The 11,572-nt window shown below is 45.7% G+C and overlaps 1 protein-coding gene across 4 annotated transcripts; it reads left to right on the top strand.

Annotated features, from left to right (window-relative positions):
- Positions 1-10,503, top strand: SLC25A34 (solute carrier family 25 member 34). Of its 4 annotated transcripts, none has more exons than XR_012474577.1 (7): positions 1-782; positions 2,152-2,211; positions 2,764-2,829; positions 3,028-3,180; positions 4,998-5,132; positions 8,459-8,781; positions 9,007-10,501. XR_012474577.1 is itself a non-coding variant. In XM_074218366.1 (6 exons), exons 1-6 carry the CDS (start codon positions 375-377, stop codon positions 8,639-8,641), a joined length of 1,005 nt encoding a protein of 334 aa, XP_074074467.1. In that variant the 5' UTR covers positions 1-374; the 3' UTR covers positions 8,642-10,500. The 4 variants fall into 4 exon arrangements, 2 of the variants coding, with proteins under 2 accessions (XP_074074467.1, XP_074074468.1); XR_012474578.1 differs by lacking the exon at positions 8,459-8,781 and adding an exon at positions 8,342-8,422 and having other exon boundaries at positions 367-782; positions 9,007-10,503; XM_074218366.1 differs by having other exon boundaries at positions 8,459-10,500.
- The last annotated feature ends 1,069 nt before the right edge of the window (positions 10,504-11,572 follow it).

Here is an 11,572-nt window from a genome sequence, read left to right as displayed (position 1 = left end):
TGCCCAGCTGGCCACCCACTAGGCTAGCGAGAAGAGCCAGTGGGGCAGAGGGGACTTGAGCCTGGTGAGCCGGGGGCCTGCTGCTCCTCTAGGATTGGGGTCTTCCCCCTCTTCCCCTTGATCTCCTGGTTCCTGACCCTGCCTTCTCTTCCCTGTCCCTAACTCTCTTCACCTATTCCCAACCTATCCCTTCTGTCTTCAGCCCTCTGCCCCTCCCTCTTGTTCTCTGCCAGTTGGGTAGAGCCACTGCCTGTGGCCATCTCCACCCCCCACCAGGTTCAGGGGCACCTGTGCAGGTGGACTGAGCCTTTGTTCACATTGGAGCCCATGCCCCCACCTCAGACTGCTGTCATTCTCTGAGCCAGAGAGAGGCCATGGAGACCCCGACAGTGGCCAGTGAGACCACTGTGACTGTGTCCCCGGCCGCAGACCTTGTCCTGGGAGCTTCAGCTTGTTGCCTGGCTTGTGTCTTCACCAATCCCCTGGAGGTGGTCAAGACAAGACTCCAGTTACAGGGTGAGCTGCAGGCCAGGGGCACCTATGCCCGGCCCTACCGAGGGCTCTTGAAGGCCATGGGCACCGTGGCACAGGCTGATGGCCTTTGGGGACTGCAGAAGGGGCTGGGGGCTGCCCTGCTCTACCAGAGCGTCATGAATGGAGTTCGATTCTACTGCTATTCTCTGGCCCTGGAGGCCGGCCTCACCGAATACCAGGGGGGCACCGTGGCTGCCGGGGCATTGGCTGGAGCTCTGGGAGCCTTCATTGGGAGCCCTGCATACCTGGTGAGTAGATTGGCGGGGCCTTTGCTGCCTTGCTCCCCCTTAACAAAGGACACCACTGTCGGAAGGGACCCTTTACATCTTGGCATTCTTAACTTGGGGGGTCCAAATCCAAGGGATCCATGAATTTGGATAGGAGGAGAAAAGGGTTTGTTTTTTAAATCTTCTGTTTTTCACTAACTCCTATCTGAACTTTGGCATTTCCCCTCAATAATGAATTCTAAAATTAATTATTCTTAGAAGGAACCTGAAGTTTTCACCACTCTGTAAAGGGTCCATGGGATTTAAAACAACAAAAAAAAAAAGATTAAGAACCCCTGATTTGGTCCAAGCCAACCCTCTCCTTTCACAAATAAATCAATGATACCCAGAGAGAGGGGCAAGTGATTTGACCAAGGTCACCTAAGTGGAGCGTCGCCCAACCAGGATAGAACCCATGTCTTCTGATTGCAAACTTCGTGCTTCTCCCAGGAGGAGTGGAAGACTGGGGGAAAGGATCAGAGGCAGATTTTGGCTCCAGATAGAGGGAATCTTCCTCACATCTATCCCAAAGGGAAATAAGGGGGAGGAAGGGCCAGTGTTCACCACGGGAGGTGTTCCAGTGGTGGCTTCTTTTAAATCCCAACTAAAATCTATGGGAAGCTTTCCCCAAGCCCTCTTCTAGTGCCTTCCCTCTGATAATTATTTCCTATTTGTCCTCTCTATAGCTTGTTTTGTATGTGTGTATTGGCATGATGGCTTCCCCATTAGAGAATGAGCTTTTGACTCTTTGTAACCTCAATTCTTATCATAATGCCTGTCTTGTAACAGCTTAATAAATGTTTATTGAATAAATGAATGGATGAATGGCGAGGACGAGACAGCCCCTTCTCAGGCAAGTTACTGAAGGGCTTCCTGGACTTGATGACATCTGAGGGTCCCAAGGACTTCGGATCTTGGCTTTAGAATTGGTTGGGTTTTCAGTACTCATCTGTCATACTTCTTCCTTTTTCAGGTTAGGAAACTGAGGCACAGGTGGGTGGGAGGGGAAGGATTTGAATCCAGCTCCTGATTCTAGGACCATTGTTGAATTCTCTGGGAAACTAGGACATTGTGTATGCAAAACTTCAGAAAAGTGAATTTCAGATTATAGTCTTAGACTTGGACACAGCACTGACTCTGTGACGATCCTGGTCAAGTCTCTTAAACCGTCAGCATCCCAAGCCACTCTCAGGTTGGGAAGGAGGTATCAGAAAAGGAAGTTTCCACATCTAGGAGTCCCCTATATCAATGAAATCACAAGTCTATCCCCTACAATCATAGCTAATATTTCTGTAGCAACTGATGGTTTTCTAAACATTCTTCAAATATCTCATTTGATCCTCTCTATAAGGTAGGATCCATTATTACCTCCATTTACAGACTTGCCCAGGACCACACAGCTATGTCTGAGGTAAGATTAAAACTCAGATCTTGTAATTCCTGGTCTAATGTTCTATACCTAGTCATTAGAGTTGTCTCAAAGAGCTGTCCCTTCCTGGAGGTCTTGGAAGGGAGGTTGGATGACCCCCTGGCATGGATGTTGAAAGAGGTATCCTAGAAATTGGTTGGGCTAGAGGCACTCTGAAGTTATTTTTTTACTATGAGATTATGGGATTTAGCCAGAGAGATCTACCAGGGAGCAGGGACTGGGAGAGATTAGGAGTCCTCTGCCCTATGAATATTTTCCTCTGTGGAGAGTATGGAATAGTCCCTTGACCTGTAACGTGACCTATTGGGGCCATCCCTTACTTCCGCCTCCCTCAATCTACTCTGCCTACCAAAATAGCTCAGAGTCACAAGACCTGAGTTCAAATTCCATCCAGAATATGCTTACCACCTATATGATCTTGGGAATCACTGTCTCCCTGGGCCTCTGGTTCTTCATAATTAAAAGGAGGGGGTTGCTCTTGGATGCTCTTGGAGACCAGTCCTAGACCTATTGTGTTGTGATCTATTTTCTCAGGTCAAAACACAGCAGCAGGCACAGACAGTCGCCTCCTTGGCTGTTGGCCATCAGCACCAGCACCAGGTGAGGACTCTCTTCCCCTTCTTTCCCTCCCCAAGAAGCCCACCTAGCTGAACACTATAACCCTGCCTCCTAGACCCCGGGATCCAGTCTCAAGGGGCTCCAGAAGGGAAGTGGGACCCCCTCCCCATCAGCCCCACTGCTTCCCCCAGGATGAGCAGAAGTCAGCCAACCTGTCCTCTCTTCCTTCTCTCTCCACAGACTCTCCTTGGTGCCCTGGAAACCATCTGGCGGCAGCAGGGTATCTTGGGTCTGTGGCGAGGGGTCGGTGGGGCTGTGCCTAGGGTCATGGTGGGATCAGCTGCCCAACTAGCCACTTTCGCCTCAGCCAAAACGTGGGTACAGGACCACGAGGTGAGGGGTTCACCCTTCTAAAGAGATTTAAACTTGACCAAGCTCTTTTTTCACAATTCAGAGAAGCACAAGAATTATTACCATTTTCTCACTGAGGAAATTGAGAGCCAGGTTGGGCATGGTATGTTTAAAATGATATAGCAAAACATAAGCTAGCATCTGGATTTCAGGAACTCCCTATTCAAAGCTTCTGGCAAAGAATCATGGTATGTTTGAGTTAAGGGGCATTGGCTAAGAGTCCATGTAGTCTAGTGGATGGCGCACAGTGGGGCAGAATCAGAATGGGGGAACTAGAGGAAGCAGTCTAGCCTAGTTCCGTACTAAATCTCCTCCACAAAGATCTAGAAAGTGCACCAGACTAAATTTTGATTGGTAAAGCCAAGGGGAAAAAAAATCCCAGGGAGCCTGTTTTCTAGCCCAGGGGAGCTTAGGAAGACCTAGAAAAGAGTGAACTAGCTTTGAGGAACTGCATTTGAATCTTTCTTCCAGTACATACTATGTGATCCACTTAACCAGAGAACTAGGGATAAAAACAGTCCCTGCCTCCAGGCTCTCATAAAAGCCAAAACCAATAACATGCCTTACAAGAGTAAAAGCATTGTGTTGTTGTGCAGTTATGTCTGATTCTGTGAGCGCAGTTGCAGTTTTCTTGGCAGATACGCTGGAGGGGTTGGCCATTTCTTTTTCCAACTCATTTTACAGATGAGAGGCAAACAGGCTTAAGTGACTTGCCCAGGGCCACATAGCTACTAAGTGTCTGAGGCTGAGTTTGAATTCAGAAAGATGAGTCCAAGTCCATGGTCTATCCATTGCAACACCTCACTGCCCCGCAAAGGATTATATAAGCATCTACTATTATTATTTTCTAATCCATTCCCCTCATTAATTTTTTCTCTTCAATGAAGTCTTCTCCCCACCCCACATAAGAAAAATAACCCCCTTATTGCAACAGATATAGCCAAGCAAAACAAATTTTCAAATTAACTATGTCATTAACATATAGATATAGATATAATATAGATATAAAGATATATAGATACATGTCTCAATCTGCACTCTTTGACTATCAGCTCTCTAACAGTAAGCCAGTGGCATATTTCATCACGAATCCTCTGAAATTTTGGTTGGTCATTGTGTTGATCATGGTTTTAAGTCTTTCAAAATTGTCTAAAATAGAATTGTTATTGTAGAAATTGTTCTTCCTGGTTATGCCACAATACATATAAATTTTCCCAGGTCTTTCTGAAACCATCCCTTTCATCATTTCTTCTAGAATAATAATGTTCCTACACATCCATGTTTCACCGTTCCCCAGATGGACACTCCTTCAATTGCCATTTCTTTGCCACCAAAAAAAAAAGAGCTATTATATTTTTGTACATATGGGTCTTTATCTTCCTCCTTTGATCTTTTTTAGTCTATAGACTTAGTAGTGGCATCACTTAGTCAAAGGATATGCAGAGTTTAATAGTTTAAATGGAGTTCCAAGTTTCTTTCCAGAGTAGTTGGCTAATTCCCAGCTCCACTGAGAAGGCATTACTGTACCTATTTTTTCACAGTCCTTTCCATCATGTGCCATTTCCTCTTTTTTGGTCAACATTGCCAATCTGACATTAAATGATATCCCCAAAGTCACACAGAGTCCATGGTAGATCTAGAACACAGATGTCCTGGACAGTTTCTTTTCACTCTCAATCTGGGGTCCCATCTATCACCAGGAGGGATAGGAAGTGAGTTTTTAAAGTAGGATGAGGGTTGAGGTTTAAGGGGAGAGGAGGAACCTGGGATCAGCTCATGGGATTTCCTGCCTCTTACAGTGGTTCCAGAAGGATAGCTGGCTTGTGGCCCTGGCCGGGGGCATGATCAGCAGTGTGGCAGTGGTCATTGTGATGACACCATTTGATGTGGTCAGCACTCGCCTGTACAATCAGCCTGTGGACTCATCAGGAAAGGTGAGCATATGGGGTGAAAGGGGACTTGGGGAGGGGAGAGTACTCCATTTGGGCAGGAGGGCTGAGCTTGCCTAGTGACTGGTAGGAGATGGTCAGATGGAGAGACCCAGATAAACAAACACCTGTAGGATCATTTATTGAGTTCCAGCCCTTTCCTTGTTATACAGGTGAGGAAAGTAAGTTCCAGAGAGGTGCAATTTTTTGCCAAGGTCACACAGGTAGTAGGAGTAAGAGACCTGGGATTTGAACCCAGAGTTTTTGACTCAAGAATCCCAATCTTTCCCCGAGACCCTAATGCCTCTTATCTCTGTGGTAAAGACCATAACCCTTTAACTCTCCTCGTCACTTGGATCTTAGGGATCCACTTCTTCTCCAGAGGCACTTTTGTCTCTTGGCCTCCTTTTAAGCTCTTCATGGGATCCAGCCAATATGCTTGGAATACCTTATCTAGTCCGTCTGACATTGCCTGGATCCCAGGTGCAGCATGGGAACTGGTCATCCGTCCTTCCCTGAGCTCTCCCTATCTGTAACAGGTCACCCAGGATACTTCCCAATATTCTCTTCCCAGACCCATCTTTTTTTCTTACCTCTTGAAGCTGGCTTCAAATATAATACCTGGCAATAGTCCAGGTCTAATTCCAAGCTCTGACAGTCTTGTCCCTGGCAAGTTGACTGCTCCATGGTGAATTTTTTTGACCAAAGCAAGCCAGGGCCCTCTTCTCCCATTGTTTTTTTTTTTGATTTGAGAAATAATTTATTTCCCAGAAGAACCTGATAAATAAAAAAACCCTGGATATCATACTATATGAAATAATACAATAACACTCTTCAGACCCATAGAATACAGAAAACAGGACATCTCCCATTCTCAAATTTAATGAACATTAAAATACGAGGCACTGTACTCTGAGCAGGGGACTGGTCAACTGAACATCAAGAATTTCTTAAATGTTGTCATATATCAGAGATGCAAAAATGAGCAATGCAACAATGATTCTTGTCCTCAAGGAGTTTACATTCCACCAGAAGACAATTGCATAAATAGGGGATAAGGTTTAGGACTGGTTGGGTCTGGGCAGGATAAGATAAAAATTCACCCATTACTGTTCAGGGACCCAGGGAGTAGAGTCCAGTTCTCAGTACGAGGAGGGTCAGTGTGTGGCTAGCATAATTTGGAAATAGCCAGGAAGTGATATGACAGATAGGACCAAGGCCCTGTCCTCAAGGAGCTTATAGTCTAACCATAGCTGATCTTTATGTAACACTTTTCAGACACGGCTTCCTTGGATTTTCCCAAATGGTCCTGTGAGGCAGGCAGGACATTGTTAGCCGCATTTTACATTTAAGAGTAGCTGATGGGGCAGTTAGGTGATACAGTGGATAGAGCACCAACCCTGGAGTCAGGAGTCCTTGAGTTCAAATCCATCCTCAGACACTTAATAATTACCTAGCTGTGTGGCCTTGGGCAAGCCACTTAACCCCATTGCCCTACAAAAAAAAAAAAGTAGCTGATGTCCAAAGATTTAAGTGACTTTGTCAAGGGTCCCACAAGGATAATGATATGAGCTGGGGTTCAAACTCAGCCTTCTGGCCTACAAGGTTCTTTGCTTTCTCTGGGGAAAAATTCACATGCCAAAGAGAAGGAGAGTCCAGTTACAGAAATAGGAAGAGAGAGGTCATTTCCCCTGGACGTTAGGAAATCAGAGGAGACTTAATGGAGGAGTTGGACCTTGAAAGGGGGAGGGAGGAACTCCAGGAGACTAAATGAGAAGAAGGATTCTATTCTAGTGTGAGTAGCCACACAGAGAAGGCAAGAGAACAGACTGAGAACAGGGATGGAGAATTGGAGAATCAGTGTGAGATTAGGAGAGCCAAATAGGTTGGAATCAGTCTGTGGACACCTTTACTTTAAAGATGCCAGGACTTAGAGCTGGAAAGCTTCTCCTTCATTTAAATGATGAGAAAACTCAGGCCTTGAGAAAATGATTTAAATATTAAGGTCTTATAGATAGCACGTAGCAGAGTCAAGATTTGAAGTTCACTTCTCTGACTTAACTAGGAAGGTTTTCTTTTTTGTTGTTGTTGGTCATCAGAGACTAGGAAACTTTTTAGTCTTTGTGTTGTTCAGTCATTTCAGTTATATCTGATTCTTTGTGATCCCTATTTGGAATTTTCTTGGCAGAGACACTGGCCTGTTTGCCATTTCCCTCTCCAGTTTGTTTTATAGATGAGGAAGCTGAGGCAAACAGGGTGAAGTGACTTGCCCAGTTAGTATGGGTCTTCCTGATCCCAACCCAGCACTTTATTCACTATGGCACTACCTAGCTGCTACCAGTCTAGGAGACACAGATGAGGACAAATAGAATAGAGCACCAGCCTTGGAGTCAAGAGGACCTGAGTTCAAATTCAGCCTCAAACACTTGACTCTTACTAGCTGTGTGACCTTGGGCAAGTCACTTCATCCTGATTGCCTCACATCCAAGTTCATCTCTGGTCGTCCTGATTCCTATCTGGCCACTGGACTCCGATATATGCAGAGGAGAGAGGCTGGCATCTTAGTCCAACTCCCCCACACTCAAATCCAATTCACTTGCTTGTCATGACATCACCTCCCTGATAGTCATGGTCTTCTTTGAGAATGAAGGACAAACATCATCACCGGTCCAGGAGTCACAAGATTAATTACAGGAGGCAGCTAGGTGGTGCAGTGGATGGAGCACCGGCCCTGGAGCCAGGAGGACCTGAGTTCAAATCCGGCCTCAGACACTTAATAATTACCTAGCTGTGTGGCCTTGGGCAAGCCACTTAATCCCATTGCCTTGCAAAAAAACTAAACCAAAAAAAAGATTAATTACAGACTCAGCCAGCATGGAATTCTTTTTTTTTTTTTTTTTTTTTTTTAGATTTTTGCAAGGCAAATGGGGTTAAGTGGCTTGCCCAAGGCCACACAGCTAGGTAATTATTAAGTGTCTGAGACCGGATTTGAACCCAGGTCCTCCTGACTCCAGGGCTGGTGCTTTATCCACTACGCCACCTAGCTGTCCCCAGCATGGAATTCTTAACCTAGGGTCCAGACCCCCAAAGAGTCTTTGGAGTGATTTGAGGGAGAGAGAGTGGTTCATAAAGGGAAAAAAATAGGAGAAAAAAATAATATGTATTTTATTCATTTAAAAACATAATTCTGAGAAGGCATCTATGGGCTTCCCCAGGTGGCCAAAGAAATGTCCAGTTCATAAAAAATGTGAAGAAATCTTTAAGTAGAAAATGGATCAAAGCATGTGGAGGCTAAGGTGAGTGACACTCTTGCCTTCCTGTCCTATCCCCAGGGCCAGCTGTACCGAGGTCTCCTTGACTGCTTGGTAAAGATCATCCGGACAGAGGGTCCCCAAGGTCTCTACAAGGGTCTGGGCCCTGGTTATCTGCGCCTGGGCCCCCACACCGTCCTCAGTCTGCTCTTCTGGGATGAGCTCCGGAAGCTTTTCTACCAGTTCCAGCACCAGGGAGCCTAGGGCCTCTCCTGGTCCTCCTCCAGAAGCCTGAAATTCAGGACCCTCCCTACCCTAGAGAGCTCGACATACTCCCCACCCCCCCACCTCACCCCATTTTCATGATGTTGAAAGGACTTATGGAGGAGAGAATGTTGGAAATGGTGAGCTGGTGGGGCCCCTCCATGTAGAATGGGAGTGAGCAATGGTCTGTCTTAGACTTAAGGAGGGACCCTTGTTAGTCACTAGGATTGGAATGGATTAGCAAATATTCAGATTCCTGGGGCGTATGGATGCTTCAATACCCCCTCTGCACTCTTGGGGGAACAAGATAGATGACATCCAGAAGGAACATTGGAATTATCTAATCCAACACCCTCATTTTACAGATGGAGAAACTGAGGCCCAGAGGGATCACACAGAGAGTAACAAAACTGGAATTTGAAGCCAGGTCTTTAGACTAAATGCACTGCTACTGTTCTCATTAAATATAATAACTAGAACATGAAAATATTCTTTAAATGTTAGAATTCAGAATATACAATTTATAGCATCGAAAATACAGCATGGAGCACATTGAACTTGGAGTCAAAAGGGTTCAAAATTGAACTTTAGACTGGCTGGCTGTGTGACCTTAGGCAAGTCACTTCTTTCTGACTCAGTTTCCTTCTTTAGTAAAAAGACGACAATGCTAAATGGGGTCTTTGAGACCACTTATCCCAACTCCTGCATTTTACAAAAGAAGGGAACAGACCTAGAGAAGGGATATGACTTGTTCAAGGTTGTATACCAAGGGGGCAAGCTGGGATCTGACACTCAATTATCCCACTGCCTCATGTTCCCTTATTCCTGAAGCCCCCTGAGTGGCTAGGTTGAAGAGATAAAAGGAAGGGGGCAAGGCTGGTCCCTGCCCTCAGAAAGTCTTTTCTTGGGGGGGGGGGGGTAGGGGAAGGAAGTAATCAGCATTTGTTAGGGTTAGGTCACACAGGTAGAAGATACCTGAGGTTAGATTTGAACTCAGATCCTCCATAAGTCCATGGATGTTGCTCTAGTCACTGCACCACCTGGCCATCCCACTCAGGATGGGGCAAATTACTTTGCTTGAACAACTAAAGTCACACATACACTCAAAGAACAACACAGTTTAAGAATGTTGTTGAGGGGCAGCTAGGTGGCGCAGTGGATAAAGCACCAGCCCTAGAGTCAGGAGTACCTGAGTTCAAATCTGGCCTCAGACACTTAATAATTACCTAGCTGTGTGGCCTTGGACAAGCCACTTAACCCCATTTGCCTTGCAAAAACCTAAAAAAAAAAAGAAAAGAAAAAAAAGAATGTTGAAATGAAGCCCTTTCCCATGACCTACCTCCTCTTAGCCTCCCACCATTCCTGGGGAATTTAGTTAAGCAAAGATCACTGTCATCATCTCCTATAGAAATAAGCCCCAGAGAGGGGCAGCAACTTGTCCAAGGTCACACAGTGAGAGAGTAAATAATCGCACTTTAAGGTTTAAAAGTATATAACAATATTATTTCATTTGATCCTCACAACAATCCTAGGGGTGTAGGTGTTTTCTTCATTTTACAGTTGAGGAAACGGAGGTAAATCACGGTTAAATGACTTTGCTGGGGTCATAGAGCTAGTAAGTGCTCCAGGCTGGATCTGAACTCAGTTCTTCCTGATTTCACCACCTAAAGAAGAGAGTCTATAGGTGAATCCCCTTTGTCACAATGACCGTTGATCTTGGGACTGAGGGACTCCCCAGAAACTCCACAAACACTCCAGGTTCCTGTACCCTACTTCAAATGAATAAAGTTTTCTATTTTTGCTTAGTTTATGTATTTTGCTTCTGGCCCCTTGTTTCTCTAGTCTCTTCCCTGTTTTTGTCCTCACTGCTTCCCTTTTTATTGGGGGGGGATGGGGAAGAGGGTGAGATAAGCTAGAAGAAGACTGTAACTGGAAGCTGATAAAACAGCTGAGTTTCCATGGTGTCTACCTCATGTCAGGGACTGGCTATGGGTACCTGCTGCCCCCTTGTGGTGATGGAAGGACTGCAGGACCTAATATTGGGGAGAGATTGACATGGAATTGAGGGGTCGGGGAGCCTCAGACCTCAGGCTGCCCAAGAAGACAGAACTGTAGAACCCTGGAGCAGACTTCAGATATGGGAGGATGTGATCACAGCTGTCCTGGGTTCTTCCAGTTTCCAGATAGACATACTGAGGGTGGGCAGCTCGGGTCTTCGGTTCCCCCATTCCCACCCTTGACTCTTGAGTCCTGTGCATCCTCAGGGTCTTGGGGGCTGCAAGTCACAGGCTGCAGAGTTGGGTAGGGAAGAGAGGAAGTGACCCTGAACTACAGACTCTGAAGGTCTCACTTCAGACAGTTTGGGAAAGTTTTCACGCCCCAGATTCTCACCATCTTCTGGCCACCACCCAGAATGGAGAGCTCTTTTAATGAAAATAACAGTGATGCTCCTAGCACACATGCCCACTCTAAGGTTTACAAAATGATTTCCTCACAATAGCCCTGGAGGTAGGGGCTGTCCTGGGGGAGGTAGCTTGACACAAAAGTAAGTATGCTCTGGGTTTGAGGTCTGATGGTGAGTTCAAATCCTGCCCCAGACCTTCCCAGCTATGTGATCCTGGGCAAGTCACTTAACCCCTTTCTGCCTGTTTCTTCCATGAGGACTTCATTTTTGTCTCTGGCTGCCAAATAGAGAATAGGGTCTTAGATTTCATCAACATAGGGAACTCCTGAGAGGGTCAGTACTTCTACAATCTAGCGTAGACTTTCTTTTCCTGACAATCTGTAGTCTTACAGCAGGGCTCCTTACTCTGCAGTCTGTGAACTTTTAAAAATTTTTTTATTTTTTTATTTTTGTTTCTTGCAAGACAACAGAGTTAAGTGACTTGCCCAAGGTCACACAGCTAGGTAATTATTAAGTGTCTGAGGTTG

Source organism: Macrotis lagotis, chromosome 1 (genome assembly GCF_037893015.1).
Source record: "Macrotis lagotis isolate mMagLag1 chromosome 1, bilby.v1.9.chrom.fasta, whole genome shotgun sequence".
Classification (NCBI taxonomy): domain Eukaryota; kingdom Metazoa; phylum Chordata; class Mammalia; order Peramelemorphia; family Peramelidae; genus Macrotis; species Macrotis lagotis.
Note: the sequence above shows the minus strand (reverse complement) of the source record. Positions and strands in the feature narration are given on the sequence as shown.

What these genes read in the sequence shown, in the direction of transcription:
- SLC25A34 (XM_074218366.1), top strand. Translation starts at nt 375, where the DNA reads ATGGAGACCCCGACAGTGGCCAGTGAGACCACTGTGACTGTGTCCCCG. An exon ending in TTGGGAGCCCTGCATACCTG is followed by an intron (nt 783 to 2,151) that starts GTGAGTAGATTG and finishes CCTCTCTATAAG; the next exon opens with GTAGGATCCATTATTACCTC. An exon ending in CGTGGGTACAGGACCACGAG is followed by an intron (nt 3,181 to 4,997) that starts GTGAGGGGTTCA and finishes TGCCTCTTACAG; the next exon opens with TGGTTCCAGAAGGATAGCTG.